The following is a 24,540-nucleotide window of genomic DNA, read 5'->3' on the forward strand; positions in this document are numbered from 1 at the left end:
TGTGTGTGTTGCGGTGAACCATATGCCATGGATTGCTGGAGTGTGTGTGGGGTGCCCTGCGTGTGGCAGATCAAAAATCGGCAGCTGTCAGCGATCCGAAGAGATCACACTCATACACACACACGTGGCAGCTTCTAAAGAGGTCACGGAGGTTGCGTCCTGAGGGATAGAAGTGAGATGACTGGGCAGATGGGTGTGTGAGTATAAGAAATATAGATAGAGAAAGTGTTTTTTAAGAAAGAGTAGAGGCTTTGTGTTAAAACTCTCTTGATGATCTGAATGGTTGAATAAACTACTGTGAAAAGCACATTTGAATGAATGAAACTCATTACAGTGGGAAAAAGATAATGATAATGGCTGAAATGCTTGCACAACCTTCTACCAAAGGAATTTAAAGATATAACTCACCCAAAAATGAAAGGTTTGTCATTATCAACTCCTATTACAAACCCATATTATTTTCATGTGCCAAACCAAAATTACATTCTGTCCTCTGTGGAACACTAAAAGAGATGTTTGGCAGAATGTTTAAGTTGCTTATTTCCATGGTGCACTTTTGGCCTTTTTGGGGCTCGAAAGCCCTTGATCACTGTAGGTGTTCATTGTAAGGAAAAGAGCAGCATTTTTTAATATCTCCTTTTGTGTTCGATGAAAGAAAGAAAGTCAAACAGGTTTGGAATGACTTGAGGGTGAGTAAATGAAATTTCACTTCACTAACCCATTCAATTTACTGATATTTCTCTCTTCGCGCTGATAGTTTTGCATGAATACATCACTTCCGGTCATTTTAACGCAGCCGAGGCTCAAATCGGATCCGAAAATGTTGCATCCAGAGACGGTAGGTACCCCACGCAGCCCCCGTACGACACTCCATTGGAAATTAATTAGAGGTTGACCGATAGTGGATTTGACCGATACGATAACTAAGTTGGGCAGTACCTGCCAATAACCGATTCATCAACTTATAGATTTTCAAATTGATACTGAATGAAAAAAAATTTAACACTCAAACTAAAATAGTGCTAAACTTTATTACAAAAATAAACAGTACTGACTGAACCATGAATTGTAATTAAAAAATATATATATATATATATGAAATATGATGCTTTTCTGATTTGTTTATACACACATCACTAACTTTAAATATGCAACTTCGCTAAAACATGACCAGTTGGATATAACTAATGCAAAAGATGGTAATAGATGTTAACATTCGTGACTTTTAAACATTTGGGTAGGACTTGTGTGTATTTTTGACACATTGTTCTAACCGCTTGAGGTTATCTTTAATCTTTAACATACTGCTGTTCTCTACTAATGCAGAATCTAGTCAACAAATGAATTACTTTTTAACGATATGACAATGTGTACTGTATACATACCTTTTCGTTGTTGATGTTTTAAATCTGCATTTGAAGTGTTCTGCTCCATGCAGAGTGTAGTCTCACGAGTCAAAGAATGACTTCTGGTCTATCGCCTGTCATTTGTCGAAGCAGTGAAAAGGCGGCTTTAGACAATTGGTTCATACACGTAGTGGAGGAGACGCACGCTTACTCTATTTCTGTGGAGTGATGAAATGTAGAAACTAAATCTCAAAGGTTTTGCTTCATGACAAATAAGGGCTCGGGGGTTTAATCAGAGCATTAAAATAACGTGTGAAAGTGAAGAAATTAGGACAGAAATATTTTACTTTTGCATAATATAATAAAATAGTATATAAATATCATAATTATATAAATAAATTGGGTATTTTTTATTTAAAAAATATATTCTAAAATGTATGTTCAAAAAACAGCAATGTAAATGTAAAACTGACCAAAACTAAAGTGGACATATTTTAATTAAATATTTCATGTCATTCATATGTTTTTAAAGCCTTAAAAGGAATTTTGTATTTTATTATTTGATTTATATATTTATATATAAGTTAAATATGTAACAATGACTTCTTAAAGTGTATGAAGCACACGTTCAAAAAGTACACCTTTACGAAATATGAGAAGTTATATGACAATTAATCGTGAAAGCCATTAAAACACAATTAATCGCCATAATCGCAATTAGTTGTTTGACAAATAATCATCAGCCAAATTTCATAATCGTGACAGCCTTATATGCTATATATGACTTTCTTTCTTTTTCTTAACGCAATAATACAAAAATAATAATTAATTAATTCATTCATTTCTTAAATAATAATAACAAAAAATTGTTTTGCTCAATTATGTCATACAATGGTAGTTTATGGTGACCATCTCTTAAACCTTCAAAAGAATGCAAAAGTATAATTCAGAAGTCTAATGAATTATTCCATGATTTTTATGAAAGCATAAAATAAGGTTTGGTGAGAAACAAACCAAAATCTAATGTATTAGTTAGTGAAAATGTTCTCTGGCCGTTGATCTCCAGTGCATCTCACGAGTCTGCACAAGAACAGTTATCAATTTTTTTTTAATCTATAAACAGGTCCTCCACAGCGATCAAAGAAACTTTTCAGTAAATAATACATACGATTTTGGTTTGTTTGTCAACAAACCAAAATCGTATGCTTTCATAACAATCATGAATCTCTTGGAATAATTTATTAGAGTTCTGAATTATATATTTGAAGCTTGAAGAGGTGGTCACCATAAACTGCCATTGTATGACATCACTGAGCACAACATTTTTCTCAATTTCTCCCTTTGTGTTAAGATAAAGAAAGAAAACAATTACTATAATGTCATTTTTTAGTAAACTATCCCTTTAATTTATACTGCGAGATTGGGTGAGAGATTCAGAGGTAAAGTACAGGATAATTCGGCGTTGCCCACTCCTGGCCAATGCTCGAATCAATCAAGGAATATCAATTTGCGATACATCAAATAGTGTTTTTAATTATCGACTAGCTGGTGCAGAATGAGTACTTGATTAGTCGATTACTCATGCACATCACTAACGTTTAGCATATTACATTAGTAAAAATTGCCTAGTTGCAAAAACATGTGACGAAATAATGCCGATACTTTACAGAGTCGTGATGACCATCTTTTGACAATGCCTCAATTGAGTGAGTAGATGACTTTATACGATGCCCCGAGCTTAGTTACTTTGGCTTTTAACTACTTTGAGTTGTTGACTGTCAACAACTGCACAAGTTGAGCCTGAACTAATATTTACTCCAACTAACAATTCAAAATTGTTGTTTTTCTTTGTCTGGATTGCTCGTTTTGGTAGTTTTTACATGGCTTATTGTGGAGATCTGAACCAGAAAACAGTCCAATGGCAATCAGAATCATCATAGCCACCCAGTGGTTGGTCAGAAAAACTGTGGATAGACTAATTCATATTGCTCTTAAATTTGAACTTTTAGGAGATTTGAATTGTTTCTATGAGCTTTCTAATGTCTTCTCTTTCTCTCTCCCTCACTGTCTCTATCTCTCTCTATTCTCTCACTCTTTCCCTCATCTGCAGGTTTTTATGAAGAAAACTCTCTCCACGATGATACAGGTGACTCCACTTTGCTATCTATTGGCCATATACAGTAACATCAGAATCAGAATGAGCTTTATTGTCAAGTGTTCTCACATACACAAGGAGAAACAAGTGCACACAGAACATTACAGTGAGACACAGAATATAAAACAAGGTAAGAGTATAAATAGATGTACATATGCCGTAACAGAATGGCCATACATAGCCCACTTATTCCTTTGCTCTATTTTGGTTGTCTCACACATTCATGTGAGAGGATGTAGAGTTTTAAAAATGTAGGATGTGGGACAGACAAAGGGAAAGTGAATTTCAGGGAAGTTGTTATAACACATCCCTGAGTTTATCTCACTAAAATCATGTTAGCATGTATAATGTTTACATCTTGTGGCTATACTTTAGAAACAGTCTGCATTATGGACTGGCCCCATGCACTTCCATTGTAAGAGCTTTACTGTAACGTCAATTGTTTCTTCTTTTAAATAAACGTGGGACAAGACAAAAATATTTTTGGTGGTTATCAACACTGTCAAAAAATTCTGTTAATTAATCTTAGTTAGTTTTCAAACATTCCTCATGCTCAGTACCGATAATCTGAACTCTATTGCAGTACTTGGCTTCACCAGCAGAGTATGTTACAGAGCTCTCTCTATTTTTTGTCTCTTTTTCCAAAGCTCTGATGAAAGTGCAAGTTTTAGGGGTCAGAATTAGTTTAGTTGCTTCAGCTCTTACATTGCTAGCCAGTCATGCTGTGACACACACACACACACACACACACACATATGCAGTTGTAAAGCTGTACAATTCAGGGTCGTACATTGTTAGTGAAAGCAGCTGATTTATGTGAGAAACCAATTAAGCTGTAAAGTGGCAGAAGAGTGCACTCTCTCTCTCTCTCTCACTCTCTCTCTCTCTATCTCCCTCTCTCTCACACACACACACACACATACACTGATGACATCACCTTCACTCATTGTCCAGTGGAGTCAAAGTTTGGACAGAGTTCATGACTAATATGTAAACAAATCAGGAAAATCAGACTTTTTTAGTGTTTTAGTGACTTTTAGTATATTGTTTTGTGTGTCTAATATTACAAAATCTGTCCCTAAATATGATACATTTCAAGGTATATAATATTGCTAAAAACTGTAACTGCAGTAGTGTGCAATGCTGTCAAATTCTCCACTACGTCAACAGAATTTGATGCATGAATTGGAAAGTATAGAAATTCAGAATACAAATAGCAGTAAAAAAAATGAAGCATAATGTACACTCGGCTGGTTATTATTGCAAAATAAACTATAAAATGAAGGGATCTTTTATCACTTTGAAGGGGTCTATTTTGACCAGTTGATTGTAAATTATTTCGCTTTTTACACTGCTACAAAAAACAAGTAAAGAGACATGAAATATGGATTTGAGTTGAAATGATTTTATTATGTGAGAAGAAAGAGACCGTGGAGTGATATACGAGAAACGTGGGTTGTGGCAATGGGTTTTGCGGCCCCCTTCGGCATGTCCTGGCACCTTTTCGTGGCCCTCTTCAGCTTATTGTGGCCCCCTTCATTGTAGCATGGCCCACTTTGGCATATTGTGGCACCGTTTTGCGACCGGCTCACCGGGAAAAGTTCCGGTTCTGCTGATGACTGTCCACCTCTGCTTTTGTGCATTAACTGCATTCTTGAATGTCAGGCATATTTCTATAACAGTGATATGCTACTTTAATATGCTTGGAAAATGTGGTTCTCATCATTTAATGGATTTGGGCTCCATTAAATTATAAAGACTGTATGTATTATTAATCATTTTCATCTACTGACACACAACTAATGGCTTGTATTAACAGTGATTGTATCTGATTCACTTCTACCGGCCGATTTTGAAAATAAAATTCAGTTATTGAAATGAAAAAATTAAACCAAAAATATTTCTAAATTCAAATTAGACTTAAAACGAAATAAAAATATAATCACAATAACAAAGTGGTCAAAAAAATAATACCAAATCCAAACATTTCACTCTCTGCAACTTCTTCCGCCGGCCCCTTTTGCAGTGACATAAAAATCACTCTACGACAACAGGTGGAAAAATACCAATATAAATTAAATCATAAATACAATTGTAAATTTAGCCTAAGCATAATAATAATAATAATAAATGAAAAATAATCCATGACCTAAAGATATTTTAACACAAATCTCATAAATATTTGTTTCATAAACGGCTACAAAAGTGACATAATTTGACGTTCTACTATATTTGGACATGAACTTCATTCCCACATGCTGGTGGACTCTCCAAACCGCTAATGTAGGAACTGAGTTTAGACTTTGTGCTGAAAACAGACGTTCTCTGAAGCGTCTTCGCACAATTACCTATTTCTCTGGAAAATAGCAAATTACAATTTGCGCCATTTTGTTGCCCTACAATACACCCATAGTGTGCGCGCATACACCCACAGATACCGTAAAAACTCCCAGCCACTTGCGCATGGCGTTGGCACAAAAATTGTGCTTAGAATTAGCGTTCTCTCTAAGACATAGCCAAGGTCATAGCGTGTAGCTACTAAAATAAAGCCCCGTATGTTTGACATATTCCTGTGCTTGACAGTGAAGCTGAGAGGTTTGCTGTGTTCATACAGTGTCAGTAGTTTTTTACGTCTGAAGGTCACAAATGTAGTGTCTGAAACGTCTACAAGCTTACCAGAAGTTGTTCCAGTGTTCCTACTGCAGTTTGCACTCATTGGTCAGTGAGTCGCTCTCATCTTAAACCCAACGACAACAATGAATGTTTATCGCAGCCGTAATCGCGAGGAAACTTCCAGTCATTTTGCTTGTAGAGTGTGTTTTCATGTGTTTGCATGTGCATGTGTGTAGAATGTGGTCGTTTCTGGGCACAGCCAACGGCCGATGGTTTCTTATACACAACCAAACTCACCGACAGCGTTGAATGTTCCCAGAATGCACCAGACGAATTAGTTCAGATGTGTGACCATCTTTCAATGCCTATAACTCGGGCACTTCTCACTTTTTAATGCGCTTTGCTTTTAACAAGATTTGCTCTTTTGATTAAAGAAGATTTTGATTTGTTCAGTAATTGACAGTTTTACAAATGACAAGAAACAGTTGGTGTACTTGAAAAGGAGGACATTTTTATAAATTCATGAAGATTATTATCTTCAAGAGCTATATTCATGAGATGAAGTATGTGATTGTAATCATTTACTATTGTATTGTGGTCATTCAAATAATCTGCTGTTGTATAATTGCTTTTAATGATGTTCAGTTGAACAATGCAAAAGGGTACCTAGCTGTATGTCAAGGATTTGTGTTAGTTTATCTGAAAATGGAAACAGTTTGGCTTTAGTTTACATTTCAAAGAAATAAGACATTTGCTTGTGACATGTTTAAAATTTGAGGTGAATGATTGAGGTGACTTTTATACATCTAGTTTGCTATGTAAAAGTAGCAATGTTTCAATGGTATTACCATGATTTAAAAAATATATATATATTTTTTTATATGTATTATGTTAGTCCCACGGTATTTTGGAAGTACCTAGAAGTACTAAATATGTATATAAATATGGTGTCATTCAGAAACAAAGCATTTATCAAAGTTACGTATTACATTCTCAAATGTAATTGCAGTCTATAAAATAATTGCAGTCATATACATATGCAAAATCTATTTGAGTAGAACTGGGTCAGTGCCAGAATGCATAAAGAAAAATATATATATATATATATAAAATTATTATTATTTTTTATATATATATTTTACAATATCTGATGTCATTTGCTTTGCATTTTTTTTTATGTTGGTATACATTATATACTGTAATTATATGGCTTATGCTGTTTCGTGTTCTACATATTATTTATGAAAATACTTTACAATAAGGTTTTATTCATTAATATCAGTTTACGCAATAGTTACTATGAACTAACAATGAACAATACTTTCACAGCTATTTTTAATCATGGCTAATGTTAATTTCTACACATTATTTACATTAAACATTGTATATATTAACATGAGTTAATGCATTATGAACTTACACATGGAAAATTAACATTTAAGATCATTAAATGCTGTAAAAAAAGAATATGTAAAATGTATTTATGTAAAAGGTATACATAAATAATTAGAATAATTAGATGTAGCTATCACTTGACTTTAGAGAGCTAAAAATATTCACTTAAAGAAATCTAGACAATCTTACCTTGAAATAAGAAGAGGACACTCCTGCCATGTTGACACTAATCAGGAAAATAGAAGACAAGCAGACAGCCACCTATAAAAGAGAATGAAAATAACAGTAATGAGTGCTTTCTCTCTCTCTCTCTCTCTCTCTCTCTCTCTCTCTCTCTCTCTCTCTCTCTCTCTCTCTCTCCCAACACAAATATACACCCATTGCTGCATGAGTCACACTACTGAGCTGTCAGCCCCTCTGTTAGTTTGCCTTATTCGAGATGAACTATATATGACCCAAGTGATGTGCTGCGATGAATTTGGACATGTGTATTATGTGATGAATTCTGATTGGCTGAGATTTCTGATGCTCTGGATTAGAGCTCTCTGATTGGTTAAAGCTGAGTTAATTTGCATAGTCAAGAGACAGAGAGATAGCCAAAAAAAATAAAAAATAAAATAAAAAAAGATGTAGTCAAGGAAAGATGTTTAGAAAAAGAGTCTAGGGAATACATAATGAAAAAGATATAATGATGAAAGAGGGAGAGATCTTGTAGATGGATAAAAAAATTTAAATCACATGCTTTTGTATGCAATTCCTGTGGCTGGTAGCAAATACACACCTAAACACCTATTCACATATTCAGTAGTAGAACTTCACAATTATCTGTCAATCACTCCTGTTCAAAATGCAATAAATATCTTACTAGTTGAAATTACAATTTCACATATCAATAATCACTGTAACAAGTTCAAAAGTCCAATCATGATATCAACAATAGAATTTCAACCAGCAAGAAAATCTAATTTGTTTTTCAGTAGTGGCAATGTTAATTTCAGATATCTATAATATTATTATAACTACTAAGAAAGCCTTTAAAGATATATTGAATTACTCTTCAATTTTTTATATATATCTGAAGTTCATTTCCAGATATCAGAAATGCCAAATCTAACATGTTGAAATTAGGGCTGTCGATTTAACACTAATTAATTCAGTGCGATTTACGCAATTAATCGCATGCCCCCGGACCATAATAAGGAAGATTCCTGAGAAATGCAAGCTTGTAGTACCAACTGTTTACTCCAGAGGTCAGTAAGTGAAATTTCCGCTGTGTTGCAACGTGCAGTTTATACAGTGAAGAAAACACTTCAGTATCAAGATGTGTTTAAAGATTGAGTATTAAACTATATTTAACTTGACACAGTGACCTAAACATTTAATGTTACATTGTATTCTAAAGCCACTTTTTGTATGGCCTTATCAATGATTAACTCTTCTGCCACAAGAATGTAATGCATTTTAATTATCTGAATATTTTGTATTATATATTGATATAAATATGTATAATCATTATATATTGAATTATTGTTATATGAGGGGCTTTCTCTGCAAATATTTGTATATGCGATTAAATGCGATTAATTAATTGGGACACCATGTAATTAATTAGATTAAAAAATTTTATCGATTGACAGTCCTAGTTGAAATACATTCACAGCTATTTAAAAATATAGCATTATATAACTATATTTTTTACTAGTTGTAATTAAATTGTTGATTTCAGGAATGGATATTTGCACCTGTAAAATTGTAATTATTGAAAATAAATAAATATATATATATATATATATATATATATATATATATATATATATACACTGCCCAAAAAACAAAAGTTTGGAATAATGTACAGATTATGCTGTTTTGGAAGGATAATGGTACTTTAATTTACCAAAGTGGCATTCAACTGATCACAAAGTATAGTCAGGACATTACTGATGTAAAAAACAGCACCATCACTATTTGGAAAAGTCATTTTTGATCAAGTCTAGACAGCAGCATCACTCCAACACCTTATCCTTGAGTAATCATGCTAAATTGCTAATTTGGTACTAGAAAATCACTTGCCATTATATGAAACACAGTTGAAAGCTATTTGGTTCATTAAATGAAGCTTAACGTTGTCTTTGTGTTTTTGAATTGCCACAGTATGTAATAGACTGGCATGTCTTAAGGTAAATATTAGATCAAAAATGGAAAAAGAAACAGCTTTCCCTAGAAACTTCATTGTTTTGAGGAATGAAGGTTACACAATGCTTGAAATTGCTAAAAAACTGAAGATTTTATACAAAGGTGTACTCTACAGTCTTCAAAGTCAAAGGACAACTGGCTCTAACAAGGACAGAAAGAGATGTGGAAGGCCAGATGTACAACTAAACAAGAGGATAAGTACATCAGTAGTTTGACAAATAGACGCCTCACATGTCCTCCGCTGACAGCTTCATTGAATTCTACCCGCTCAACACCAGTTTCATGTACAACAATAAAGAGAAGACTCAGAAGTGCAGACCTTATGGGAAGAACTGCAAAGAAAAAGCCACTTTTGAAACAGAAACCATAAAGAAAAGGATAGAGTGGGCAAAGAAACACAGACTTTGGACAACAGATAATTGGAAAAGAGTGTTATGGATCTGAACCCCCATTGAGCTTTTGTGGGATCAGCTAGACTGTAAGGTGCGTGAGAAGTGCGCGACAAGATCACAGTGTGTGTGGTGTATGGTCTGGCATGGGCTCCTCTTATCGCTCTGGCTGAATTACTGCAACAAGAAACAGTTGTTAGGCCTAATTATCATCCAGGGATGAATCCTTACTGAATCCCCTCTCCCTAGAAGGACACTCAACCATGCCCTCACCACACACAGATTAATTGAATCCTTATTAAGTCATGTCATTTTTATTTGTATAGAGCTTTTCACAACACACATCATGTCAAAGCAGCTTTACAGAAGATCATCCATTAACAGAAAACTAAACTGTATGAGTGAAAACTGAAAGAAAAGCAAAAAATGAAATATAAAGGACAGTTCTTGCTTTATTTGTGTGCAAGTGGTTTGACTTATTGTGTGTGTGTGTGTTTGTGTTTGTGTGTGTGTGTGTGTGTGTGTGTGTGTGTGTGTGTCTGTGTGTGTGTGTGTGTGTGTGTGTGTGTGTGTGTGTGTGTGTGTGTGTGTGTTATCATCTGGGTTTGTAAGTCCTTCCTATGTTACAGTGCCATGACAATATTGCCCCTAATCACTCTAGACACTGGGGGAGCAATTCCCACTATCCTCTTTGCCTATGGCGATTTTCTCTCGCACAACATGTGTTAACTGGGTCAACATGCATACATAGGAACATATGCACTAAACTTGCATTTCTAATACCAACCCCCCTCAAAAATGTGACCAGGGCTTACAGAGCAATGATATACTGATGCTGCTGCAGGTCACATCCTGTTCCTAAACAGATTAAAATGACCTCATACCTCTCATAGGCATGATAAATGAAGTCCACTCTTCGGTGACATAACAAAATGTACAGTACGGATGGCTGAAATTTCAATGTTCATAAATATAATAATATCTCAGTGTCCAAAGGTGTTGTGGTGTTTTAGCTATTAAAAAATTGCTCATCAAAATGAATGCGAAGAAGTGTGAATCGGGCTACACTGGTCGTGCAGTAGGTTTCATGCTAGATTTAAAAGAACTGGCTCTTAAGAGTCATTTGTTTGGGAATCAGACTACACTAGTCACACTGTAGGTTTCATGCTAGATTTAAAAGAACCGTCTCTTAAGAGTCATTTGTTTGGGAATCAGACTACATTGGTCACACTGTAGATTTCATGCTAGATTTAAAAGAACCGGCTCTTAAGAGTCATTTGTTTGGGAATCAGACTACACTGGTCACACTGTAGGTTTCATGCTAGATTTAAAAGAACCGTCTCTTAAGAATCATTTGTTTGGGAATCAGACTACATTGGTCACACTGTAGATTTCATGCTAGATTTAAAAGAACTGTTTCTTAAGAGTCATTTGTTTGGGAAATTGACTATACTGGTCGTGCTGTATGTTTTACGCTGTAGATTCAAAAGAACCAGCTCTTAAGTTTCATTCGTTCAGGAATCAGACTACAATGGTGCGCCATATATTGTTGCACAATAGATTCAAAAGAACGAGCTTACAAGAGCAATTTGTTCGGGTATTGGACTACACTGGACGCGCTGTGTGTTTCACGCTGTAGATTCAGTAAAGAGGCAGCACTGCGACTGAATAGTGCAACAGGAAACATTGTCAATGTATTTTAGTACGGTGTTCTTTCCGCATCGGCAGAAAATTGCACATTCAAGAACCGTTAACGGAACGTGGATGTCAAGAAAATCAAACGTTTCAGGTTTATTCATTTTTTTTAAATATGGGATAAAAGCTTGGTTCCCATCCCAACCCTAAAAAAAAGTAGCAACTGCCTAGTAAAGCCCCTTGTAACCACCCAGAACACCCAAGTAACCATTTAGCAATATCCTTAGCAACAACATAACACCCAAACATACATTATGGAAAAGAGTTTTGTACAGGCATGCACCACTTCAGAAAATGTAAACATTTTGTTTTGTGTAGCTCTTTGGCAGTTTTTTGAGCAAGGACTTCATGAAGCCCTTCTTATTTAATGTATACGAATGCTTCCTCTTGATTAGTTAGTTCAGAAGCATTATCGCTCAGACGTAAAACCATGCATGTGTTTGTCCTTATTCGTAGTGGTTTAATACAATGTGAGATAAACAAGTAAACAAGCTAAAGAGCAAGGCAGTTACACAGAATGCCTGTGATTTTCATTGCCTTTAAATGCAGGAGGTGGTAATACACACTGACAGATCTAGAACAGCATTAGCAGGGCATACAGAGATACAGATTGAGACTGACAGAGGGATGTAGGGAAATGAAGGAAGGAATATTTTACAGCTGTTTCCTCTAGTGCTGCTACTGATGAAGACGAGACTGTGAAGTGAATTATATAAGCTGCATAGACTATAAAATGGCTATGCATTCTGTTCTGATCGGTAGACTAAAAGGCTATTTTCACAATGGAAAACTAGCCTTTTACTTACTGAATCATATGCAGTATAGTGTATATTGCCTACTATTTTGTTTTAAAATAGTAAGTGAAACATAAATATTATGCAACACAGTATTTCAGAAAGTAGTATACTGAGTGTTTCTTCAACTCAAATACTTGTCAGTTTTTCACTCTCACTATACACTAAACAAATTGGAGTGGGGTTTACTTAAAAATAAAACCTGTAGGAAACAATTTCTGCACAGAAATTGCTAGTAAATTTAACAGACCAGTCTTCCTCAGGGAAGTTATGATATGTAGTCCATTAGACAACATCACCTTGCTTTAATGGCGCATGCATAATGGCGTTAACAATCAGTAGATCCATTTGTTTATCATGAATGGGTATTTTTAAGTAGAAAATGAACTTCAGACTTCACAACGCAAGAAGTTGCCAAATGTAAAAACAAAATAAACAATAAAACAGCATTAAAAACATTGTAAATCAACTTGCAAACAGTGCAACCATGGAAGCTCATTAATTACTCAAGCCGGTGCATGTTGGGAACACCTGTTTCGAAAAGTTAAGTAAAACGTACATTTACTTTTATTTACCTGTACTCAAATTTACAAATAAATATGACAAGGTGTATTACTTTAGGTCTGATACATGATGACTCATTGGAAAGATAATAAACGATTATAAATAATATTTACGTGTAATCTAGACAGAGCATTAATTGTTACTTGTTAGAATTGAGTGCAAATGTAGAATTTCATGTTTAAACTCACTTATTCAAAGTAGAAAGTGCTTAATATGTTCTGCTATATTTATTTAACCACAAAAGTGTACTAACTTGATAGAAAAAAAATTCAGATTTCAGAAATACATACATTTTAATACTGTAAATTACATATACATACTACATACTGCAGAGTAAAGTAAATAGTAAAAGTACTATGTTAGTACACTATTGTGAAAATAACTAGAGTCTTTTCAACAACCATATCTCCAAAACGGTTTGCCAAGCTTGTCAAATGACTAATAAAATCTGACTAAAATTGAATGATTTTATTTTAATTTTAGCCTATTTTCTGAAATCTAATGAATATAATAAAGCTAATAAATGTTATTTTTTTAGGTTGGTCCTGTGCAAACACATTCTAGAGTAAGTATTGTTTTAAAGACCAGGCAATGCCTGTGCCTCTAAAATGATTGGATCTTTTGTAGCATGATGATAGCTGGTTGTTTTTTTATTTTATGAATTATTATTTCGCTTTTTTCTAACCTACAGTTGCTTTTATTAGGCACACTGATAGACACTGGGCAGACTTGTGTGTGTATGTGTGTCACCCTGTTCAATTTTGAAAATGTGTGTTCTACAGTTCTTGTTTGCTATTAAGTTTGACCTGTGTTTGACCTGCTCCTCAACAATACTCTGCCCTTACTACCAGGGCCTTCTTGAGGGTTGTAAAATGGATCAAGAGTTCAGGGTTAGGTTGAGTGCTTACCGTACCTTTTACAACACTCATGCTATTTGAAGACCTCTCTGTGACCCTGATGCTCACCTGCTCCCCCTACAGTGTACCAGAACGTTGAATAAATGGCAATGTCCATCAGTGTAGCCTTAGGAAGTCCAATTTATTTTATTAAATTGATTCATTTGAATACTTTGTTTTAATGAATAATTTTAAATAAACGATTTACCAATGGAACTCATCACGGTAACGGCATCTTTAAATTTTGACGGGAATTCAAACAAAGCTGTGATGGATAGACTTACAGTACAGGCTCTTAAGTAGGTTGTTCGGTTGTTTAAGGTTTTCTTAATCATCCCGCTATGTATATATATATATATACACACATACACTACTGGTCAAAAGTTTTAAAAACTTACTCATTCTTTATTATAATTAATTTAATTTTTTTCACATTTTAGAATAATAGTAAAGTCATCAAAACTATAGAATAATATAAATGGAACAATGGGAATTATGTTGTGACGAAAATAAATCAAAACTGTGTTATATTTTAGCATCTTCAAAGTAGTCACCCTTTGCCTAGAATTTGCAGACATCAACTCTAGACATTTTCTCAAAATTGTGTTTATTTTTAAACAGTATTGAAGGAGTTCCCATCTATGTTGGGCACTTATTGGCTGCTTTTCTTTATTATTTTGTCCAAGTCATCAATTTCTAAAACTTTTTTTTAATAAAATGTTAGTTTTTTTTTATTTTTAAATAAATTAATATGTTGGCACAATTATATTTTTGTCTACATATATATTATTAGTATTATTATTATTGTTATTATTATTAGGTACACCTGCACATCTACTGATTCATGGGATTATATAATCAACCAATCATGTGGATTGGATAAAATCATGCAGATATGGGTCAGAAGCTTCAGTTAATGTTTACAGCAACCATCAGAATGTGGAAAAAAAACTCACTGAGTTAGACTGTGGTATGATTACGGGTGCCAGACTGGCTGGTTTGAGTATTTCTGTAACTGCTGATCTCCTGTGATTTTCACGCACAACAGTTTCTAGGGTGTAAAGAGAATGGTGAGGAAAAACAAACAGTATGCGAAATAATACATTTTCGTCCACAGAACTGCTGCTCACTGGTTGTTTTTTTGTTTTTCACATCATTCTCTATGTACTCTAGAGACTGTTGTGTGTGAAAATCCCAGGAGAACTGCAGTTACTGAAATACTCAAACCAACCCTTATGGCACCAACAATCACACCACAGTTCAAATCATTGAGATCACATTTGTTTTCCAATTCTGATTGTTGATGTGAAAATTAACTGAAGCTCCTGACCCGTATCTGCATGATTTTATCCATTCCACTGCTGCCATACAATTGGCTGATTAGATAATCGCATGATCAAATAGATGTTCAGGTGTACCTAATAAAGTGGCCGGTAAGTAAATGTGTGTGTGTGTGTGTGTGTGTGTGTGTGTGTGTGTGTGTGTGTGTGTGTGTATGTGTGAGCGTGTATTTATCACTTTGTGGGGACCAAATGTCTCCATAAGGATAGTAAAACCCGAAATATTTGACCTTGTGGGGACATTTTGTCAGTCCCCATGAGGAAAACAGCTTATAAATCATACTAAATGATGTTTTTTGAAAATGTAAAAATGCAGAAAGTTTTCTGTGAGGGTTAGGTTTAGGGGTAGGGTTAGGTTTAGGGGATAGAATATAAAGTTTGTACAGTATAAAAACCATTATGTCTATGGAAAGTCCCCATAAAACATGGAAACACAACATGCGTGTGTGTGTGTGTGTGTGTGTGTGTGTGTGTGTGTGTGTGTGTGTATTTATCACTTTGTGGGGACCAAATGTCCCCATAAGGATAGTAAAACCCGAAATATTTGACCTTGTGGGGACATTTTGTCAGTCCCCATGAGGAAAACAGCTTATAAATCATACTAAATTCTGTTTTTTGAAAATGTAAAAATGCAGAAAGTTTTCTGTGAGGGTTAGGTTTAGGGGTAGGGTTAGGTTTAGGGGATAGAATATAAAGTTTGTACAGTATAAAAACCATTATGTCTATGGAAAGTCCCCATAAAACATGGAAACACAACATGTGTGTGTGTGTGATATTAACATCTTTCGAAGATATTTCAGTTGACAGTACTTTAATATTTAGGAGCATTAGCTTTATACATTGTGCGGTACTGAAATGACTGTAACCTCACAGCCCCCTTTCCTTTCATGTCAAAAATTTAAGGAAAAGTTTACCCAAAAATTTAAATTCTCTCATTATTTACTCACCCTCATGCCATCCCAGATGTGTAAGATTTATTCTCATCTGCTGAACACATTCAAAGATTTTTAAAAGAATATCTCAGCTGTAGGTCCATACAAAGTCAACAACCCTTAAGGCCGGTTCATCCATAGTATTGGAGGGCAACACTGCTGGTCTTTGCTTTTGACAAACCGATCACAAATGGGATGTATTGCTGGTTAAAATAAAATGACGTTCTATTTTGACAAGGAATCAGTTTTCTTAGATTTTGTAAATGTTAAAATTGGGGAAAGCATTTTATGTAGTGCAGTGCATAATGCTTCTTACAGTATAATGAACAAGAAAAATGATTATCAATGCATGAATTTCCACAATTACTGAGATGGTTTTCCCACTATTTATATATATATATATATATATATATAAAACCCTATATATATTTGAATCATATAGGGTTTTATATATATATAAAACCCTATATTTTTGCTTTTGAATCACCGCACACCTCCAAGAAATGACTCATCCTTGGGGAATAGGGCCTGAGGAGTGGCAGAAATATCTCCAAACTTAACTTAAGATTTCAGATAAGACACACAACTGAGACACAACCTCGGGCCTTTCTTACCTAGAATACTCTGAGTGAGTCTTGTGACATCAGTTGAACCTGAAGGAACTCTTCAATATTCTTCTGTACTGAGGTAAACTATGATATGTTATCTGAATAGGAGCGAAAAGAGCTGGAGGGAGATGAGCTATAGATTCTCTATCTTTCTTTCTATGTTCCCACCCACAAGCTCTCTCTGTAGTTTCTGTAGTTTGTAGTAAAATCTGGGTCACGCTGCTTGATGCTTTAAATCATTTCAAAGCTAGATCATGAAACCCACCGTGAGATCTGGAAGAGACTGCAGAAAGTACCTGGGATGTGTGTGTGTATGTTACAGATTAGGGTAATCCTGATCTCTTCTGCACCGGGATTTAAATAAGAACTTCTGCAACTTTATTTAACTTTATAAGTGTAAGATCAGAATGAATTCAGCACCCTCTCGGTGTCTATAAACTCAGGTTAACCTACTAACAGATGTCACAGAGACACTTGGGTGTGTGTATGTGTTCCTTGTGTCTAATGGGACCTCATTCTTTATGTCAACTTCATGTCATAATGATAATGTATATACTATATGTATGATATTTGACACCAGGAACTTGCATTTAAAAGGAATATTCCTGGTTCAATACAAGTTAAGCTCAATTGACAGCATTTGTGGCATAATGTTGATTACTACAAAAATGTATTTTGGCTCGTCCCTCCTTTTCTTAAAAAAACAAAAGCAAAAATCAGGGTTACAAATCGCTTGCTAACCATTTTGTTGTTATATTCCTTAAGTTATGTCCAGTTTTACAACTTCATTGACGATGTAACACAGCTAAACAATTATTTAAACCATTTTACAGCTGAAATAATACACAAGTTTTAACAGAAGTATTAATGTATGTGCTTTTATAAAATTATAATCTTCATATTTCTGCCTTTGAACCTTCCAAAAATTGGCCCCAAAAATATAAACTCGATTTTTGCTTTTTCTTTTTTAAAGAAAAGGAGAGATGTGTCAAAATGTATATTTGTGGCAATCAACAGAATGCCGCAAATGCTGTCGATTGAGCTAAACTTCTATTGAACCCGGAGTATACCTTTAACATAATGTCCTAATTATTAATTACAATAACATTTTGCAATAAGGTTGTATGACTTTCTTTCTTTTGCTGGGCATAAATGAAGATTTTCTGAAGAATCTCTCAGCTCTGTAGGTCCATACAATGCAAGTGAATGGTGGTCAGAACGTTTAAGCTCCAAAAAGCACATAAATGCAGCATAAAAGTAATCCACACGACTCCAGTGGTTTAATCCATGTCTTCTGAAGCGATCCAGTTGGTTTTTGGTGAGAACAGACCAAAATACAAATCCTTTTTCATTATAAATCTTGACATCAGCAGTCTCTTTGGCGATCGTTATTTCAAGCTCGATTACACCTCCTTGCGCCAGAAGTGCAATCAAGCTTGAAATCATGATCGTGCCTAGATACCGCAATGACAAGATGTACAGTGAAAAAGGATGTATTTGTTGGTCTGTTTGCACCTAAAACTGACTGGATCATTTGAGAAGACATGGATTAAACAACTGAAGTCATGTGGATTACTTTTATGCTGCCTTTGTTTGCTTTTTGGAGCTTTGGAGTCTTGGTCACCATTCACTTGCATTGTATGGACCTACAAAGTTGAGATATTCTTCTAAAACTCTTCATTTTTGTTCTGCAGAAGAAAGAAAGTCAAACATCCGTGATGGCATGAGGGTGAGTAAATGAGATCATTTTCATTTTTGGGTGAACTATGCCTTTAAAAGTTGTATATGTTAACAGTAGTTTGGCATTTTTAGGTTTTAATTAAGATATGACTAAGTCCATATAAATGAATTAATGAATTAAATGTATGTTAATTTACATACATTTAATTCACATAGAATTAAATGGCATCTCTCTTTTTGTAGAGGACGTGGGTGAGCAGCGCTGGTGTTTGATCTGTGGTGACCGAGCGTCAGGGCTGCACTATGGCATCATCTCCTGCGAGGGGTGTAAGGGCTTCTTTAAACGTAGTATCTGCAACAAGCGCATCTACCGCTGCAACAGAGACAAGAATTGTCAGATGTCCCGCAAACAACGCAACCGCTGTCAGTACTGCAGACTGCACAAATGCCTTCAGATGGGGATGAACCGCAAGGGTGAGGGAAACACACACTCACACAAACACACTAAGCATACACCTATTATTAATAGACCTCATTTTTGGATTGTCCAAAATAAGGATGAAGTGTTTCGAATCACCGATCAATGTTCTTAAAATTCGGAAGATGACAGAAACATTTCTGGTTAATGCAACCTCTGATATCAGCCCGAGAAAGAGGCCATGAACACACAGGTGACAGTGATTTAAAGTAACAGATTTTGCCCTGTTTAAAACCAACACACTTAACACACATGGGCACCAATGCATACAGACGCATACTAAAGAAATGTGATGACGTAAACTTGTCTAAACTTTTTTTTTTTTTGAAGAATTAACACCCACCTACATGTCCTACATCCTTTTATCTTTTTTTCCTTGTCTTCTTTTATCTTCACCTGCCCTGTTTTTCTTCCTCACTTGTCTTTTTTAAGTATCCATTAAGAATTGTAATTTCACACTAATTATGCAGCACAATGTGTCTTTTGTGTAAACACAATTCTGCTTCTTAAAAATGTAATAATTATTTACCTAATCCTTAACATTAGGTCTGGTCTTTGATGTTGGTTCATTAGAGGCAGATATCTGATCTTCCTATGTAAATGTAGCGATATAGATCTGGGTTTGATTTGGGAATGCCTGAAGAGAAAACACGTAGATATCAGATTGTAGATCTGGGTTACGATGCTGCATGTATAATCATGAAAGATGCTCAGCTGGCGCTGAAAACAAAATTCTTGATCCAGAGCATGCTGTCTTGCTTTTCTGTTTCTTAGGGTGAGACACAAAAGCAGAAAACAAAAGAAAACATAACGAAAACATCCATAGTTAGATGTATTTATGGGGGAGACTCTTATACTAATTGTATATTGTAATTTCAGGCAGCGTGCAACAGAGGGAGCCGTTGTTCTTTATTGTTTTCTCTTCATTATGTTCATAATGGCATGCTAGTGTACAGCTTACTGTATACCATACAGAATATACTGTATACTTCAAATGAGTGACACAAATAACATTTTTTAATAAGGGGCAATATTTGCCCCATGAAGTTAATTTTCATGGGCATTTTTACTTTTATGAGGACATTTTTTATAACCATATAAAAACACGCTTCATCCTTTCAGATACAATATTTTTAAATACTTTTAGGTTGTTACCTATAAAATTAAATCAATATCAATTCATATTTTGTATGATAATGTATCTAATTAAGCCTAGAATAAAATCTCAGATGATACAAACAGAACTGAAGAACTTATTTCGAGGGCAGTGTTTGAATTTTTCATATATTTATCAAGTTGTAATCAAATGTGCCAATGGCTAATTTTCATCTGTTATCCCTGGGCAGGTTGATGTCAAAGGACACAATTGCACTCAAAATACATCATTTTAAATACACAAAATACACACTATACATAAATAAAATAAATAAATAAATAAATAGAAACCACCATAACAATCAAAACCAATCAATAACAAATCCTTTAAAAACTTTAAATACAAAAACAAAGTCATCCGTAAGACAATACTATTAATACTATAACACTAAAGTACCATTTTGCCAATTCTAGTTTTACAATAACCAGACATTTAATTGTTTAGAGAAAACACCACAACTTCTTATATTTCAAATCAGCTGGATTCCAGTCATGGGTTGCTTTAAAAGCAAAAAGCTATATATATATATTATGTGAATTTGTGCACAGTATGCAATGATAAACATTTTTGGCATTCCATTCAAAGTCAAGTGTCAATGAGTCAAGACAGATATGTTAACAATCACAGCTGATTTTACAACAGATTCATTCATCACACTGAAAATGTAGGGTCAAATCGAGTGCTTTGCATTGTGGCATACAGTATCTCCCGCAGGGTGCGCTGTTGTTTACTGCATGTTTTTTTAGCAAATGTTGCAGGTCAGCTAGGTACCCCATAAGTAGAAAGAACATTTGCATATACCACACAGAGTAAATATACTGCATACTGCAAAAATACTACGTGTTGTATGATAATATGCAATTGTAAACATATCCTCTGTCTCTTTTTCTCTCTATCAGCTATCAGAGAGGACGGGATGCCTGGAGGGAGGAATAAAACAATCGGACCGGTACAGGTAAGTCAACGCTGCAGGAGACTTAAAGGAAATTTCCAGGTTCAATAAAAATGTTACGCACAATCAACAGCATTTGTAAAAAAAAAAAAGTGCACGGTACATATTATTGTAATCAGTAAAAACATCAAACTGCTCAAATAACCATTTGTCATATGTTGTTGGAAATCTCTCAAAGAGTAGAATACAACTAGCACATTTTCTTTACTTACAGATAGAAAATATAGTGAGTAAAGCTAAGTATACAGTATGTCTTTGACAATTGTGTTGGTATTGCTTATATGCTGCTTTTTCGCTTATAACTTCAAGAAAAATAAACGGAACATAAAATATCATATTCCACACATTACTTAGTGGAGGCGATTATCTTTCAAACAAGCCCTCACACAAGGTAATCTGATTCATAGATCATTAGATAAGCCACATGAAGCACAATGTTACAAATGACCACCAGGAGATGGCGCCAAGTAAATGACACAGACTAAACGATGCAGACGTATTGAGTCAAACGGCAGTCAGTCTGTGAAATCTCATTTCTAAAATCATGTATGCATGCTATGCAAACCTTCAGTCAGTAGCTGGTTTCCATCCAACATTTTTTATGTGCATTTTGAAAATACGCATAAGAAATACTGAATGGAAACGCTTGATATGCAAATAAACTCTCAAAATTCACATAACATTTAAGGCGCTAAGAGGGGGTGGATTTTCTAGAGTTTCGCATTAGTTAAAATGCACATTAAAGTGATGGAAAGGGCTTATTCACATGAACGATGATGTGCCATGACCATTTGTAAAGCGGGATTGCAATGCTCTCGTTGGATGGAATAGATGTGCGAGAGCTTGATGTGACTGGCAACAAACAAACGGTCCGACCGTGGCACACAATTCTTCAAACGTAGCCCTGGTTAGTCAGAATTGCTTCACCCACAAATCGTCGTTGAAGTGGGTCCTAACAATCCTCCAGAACAGCAGCTTGGAGCCACATTATTTACACCCTGAAGTAGATAATGCCAAATAAAACAAAAGTAAATTTTTGGCTCACATTTTTGGGATTTTTCTGCAGTTTCTTAGGCTGAGAATGTATCATAATCTAATCTAAATAATTTAGATCATTTATTTTGTAAAAGTTAGAAGCCTTTAATTTTGGGTATGCCACTGAAACAGGAAGTCTTTTAAAGTTTATAGTCTGTCCCCATTCACTTCCATTGTAAACTGATTATTGTAACTACCATCTTTGCTTTTTTTTTTTTTTAAAGAAACAAGGAGAACAAAATGAAGGGGATACATTCTGAAGGCCAAACATAGAGAAGATCAATTCTTCTTTGATACAAACAGAAACTCTCTCTCTCTCTCTCTCTCTCTCGTATATATACAGTGTAAAAATATATAGAGCACGAGAAATAGATGTGCACTGGGTGTTTTTGTGTCTTGGTGTCCTTGTTATCTGTGCTGAAGTGTTTGTGTTTGTTGGAGCAAATTAGTGCGTCCCCCGACTCTTTCTCATTCTAGTGCTCGAGTTCACTCGTTAGTTTACATCTCGCTCTGTTAAGGAAAGCAATGCATTGGATACATCGCTTTCAGTCCATAGAGCAGAGGACAATTTATGGAGGACTCAAGACAAAAAAGAGGCCATCCGCACCTGAGTGCCTACCTCGCCAACATGCTAGCACCCCCTCGTTATCGATTCTGTCCGTTATTGACAGAGAAAAAACATAAAGGTCAACATTGTCTCTCGTTAACACTTTAACCTGTTATAACGATAGGATAGCGCACATGGGCTTCACATTTATTACGTATTGACTGTTTTTCATTCTTTATTTTATACAGGCATACTTGCCCAAAGATGGAGCACAATCAATGGCATTACACAGACCGCATTCATCACTAATTCTCTTCATTTCTATCTCCCATTCTCCGTAGATCTCAGTGGAGGAGATCGAACGAATTATGTCTGGCCAGGAGTTTCAGGAAAACATGGAACTGTCAGATACGTGGAGCCATGGCTACAGTAACCACAGTTCACCTGGCAACAGTATCTCCGAGGGCGGCCAGACCTTATCTTTCTCCACGATATCCACCAGGTGTGACTCGAATGAGAACGAGCTGTTCGAACGCAATCACACTCGGACACTCTGACCTGAGCCTGTACTTATGTGCAGGGGCATATGGCTTTTTTAAATTCAATTATTAGATGTTTGTGTTCTGGAATGAACCCCGAAAGGCAAATGCAAACAAACAATCGAAACAAAATTAAGATGAAATGTTCAAGATGAAAAATGTCATTTAAACTGGTGCGATTTACTTTATTAATACACAGACCTGGTATTATTATGCATGATTCACCAATGAGCAGAGAGAATATATAGAATAGAATAGAGAATAGAATCCTTTATTTTGGTCACACATTATACACACAGTTTTTTTGCATATACATACAGTGAAATATATTAGTTTGCACATATCCCATCTAAGCTGGGGTCAGAGTGCAGCCATGGTACAGTTCCCCTGGAGCAGATAGGGTTAAGGGCCTTGCTCAAGGGCCCAACAGTGGCATCTTGGTGGTGCTGTGGCTTGAACCCCCAACCTTCTGGTCAGTAACCCTGAGCCTCAACCACATAGCCACCACTGCCCCTATATGTTTGTATTCATAATGAAAATGACTGTCCTACTACTTCAATAAGCTCTTTATACAATATAATGAATACCAGTGAATAAAACCAATTCAAGCCTTACACTGAATATTTTGCTTCACTTTGAAAAGCATCACATTATTGAAGTGAAATAGGTTGTGAACGCTATTACATGTTGACTTGAAATTTTATACTGAATTACTTTTATATATAGTGAGATGTATGACATATGTATTACTTTCTCAATCTCTCCCTCTCTCTGCAGCCATTCAGTGAATATGAACACATACTCAATGTCCCATAAAGATCCATGCAGCAGTCCACAACTGACTCATGCTTTCCTGTTGGGCAAATGCCCTTTACCACCCCCTACTGGTGGCAGCCTGAAGACACAATCACACATGTTATCAGCCCAGCTTGTCGCTGCCGAAGACCTGACACCTCTCAGTACACCCATGGTCATAGAGGAAGGGTAAGTCTCATGCACAATATGTGCATACAAACGTATCCTACATATTTATACATAAGTGTTACTTTTATGTTTGTTTTTGTAGTATTATTATTAAATTTTAATGAAGAAAGAAAGAATTAGATGTACTGTGTAATCATATTTGGATTGATATGTCAAACTGATTGCACGATCTGATCTGGTATATGCAACTGCATTTGTTTTTGTTCCAGACTGGGCAACTGTCCACTATCCATATGATTGTCTGTATGA

The 24,540-nt window shown here is 35.2% G+C and overlaps 1 protein-coding gene across 1 annotated transcript in view; it reads left to right on the forward strand.

Annotated features, from left to right (window-relative positions):
* nr6a1b (nuclear receptor subfamily 6, group A, member 1b) overlaps positions 1-24,540 on the forward strand; it is a 39,224-nt gene that overhangs the window by 9,310 nt on the left and 5,374 nt on the right. The window contains exons 2-6 of the mRNA XM_052104099.1: positions 3,457-3,492; positions 18,844-19,074; positions 21,134-21,189; positions 23,110-23,270; positions 24,085-24,291. Of these exons, the coding sequence (XP_051960059.1) occupies positions 3,457-3,492; positions 18,844-19,074; positions 21,134-21,189; positions 23,110-23,270; positions 24,085-24,291 (691 nt within the window). The remainder of the gene's footprint in view (positions 1-3,456; positions 3,493-18,843; positions 19,075-21,133; positions 21,190-23,109; positions 23,271-24,084; positions 24,292-24,540) is intronic.

Source organism: Xyrauchen texanus, chromosome 34 (genome assembly GCF_025860055.1).
Source record: "Xyrauchen texanus isolate HMW12.3.18 chromosome 34, RBS_HiC_50CHRs, whole genome shotgun sequence".
Taxonomy (NCBI): domain Eukaryota; kingdom Metazoa; phylum Chordata; class Actinopteri; order Cypriniformes; family Catostomidae; genus Xyrauchen; species Xyrauchen texanus.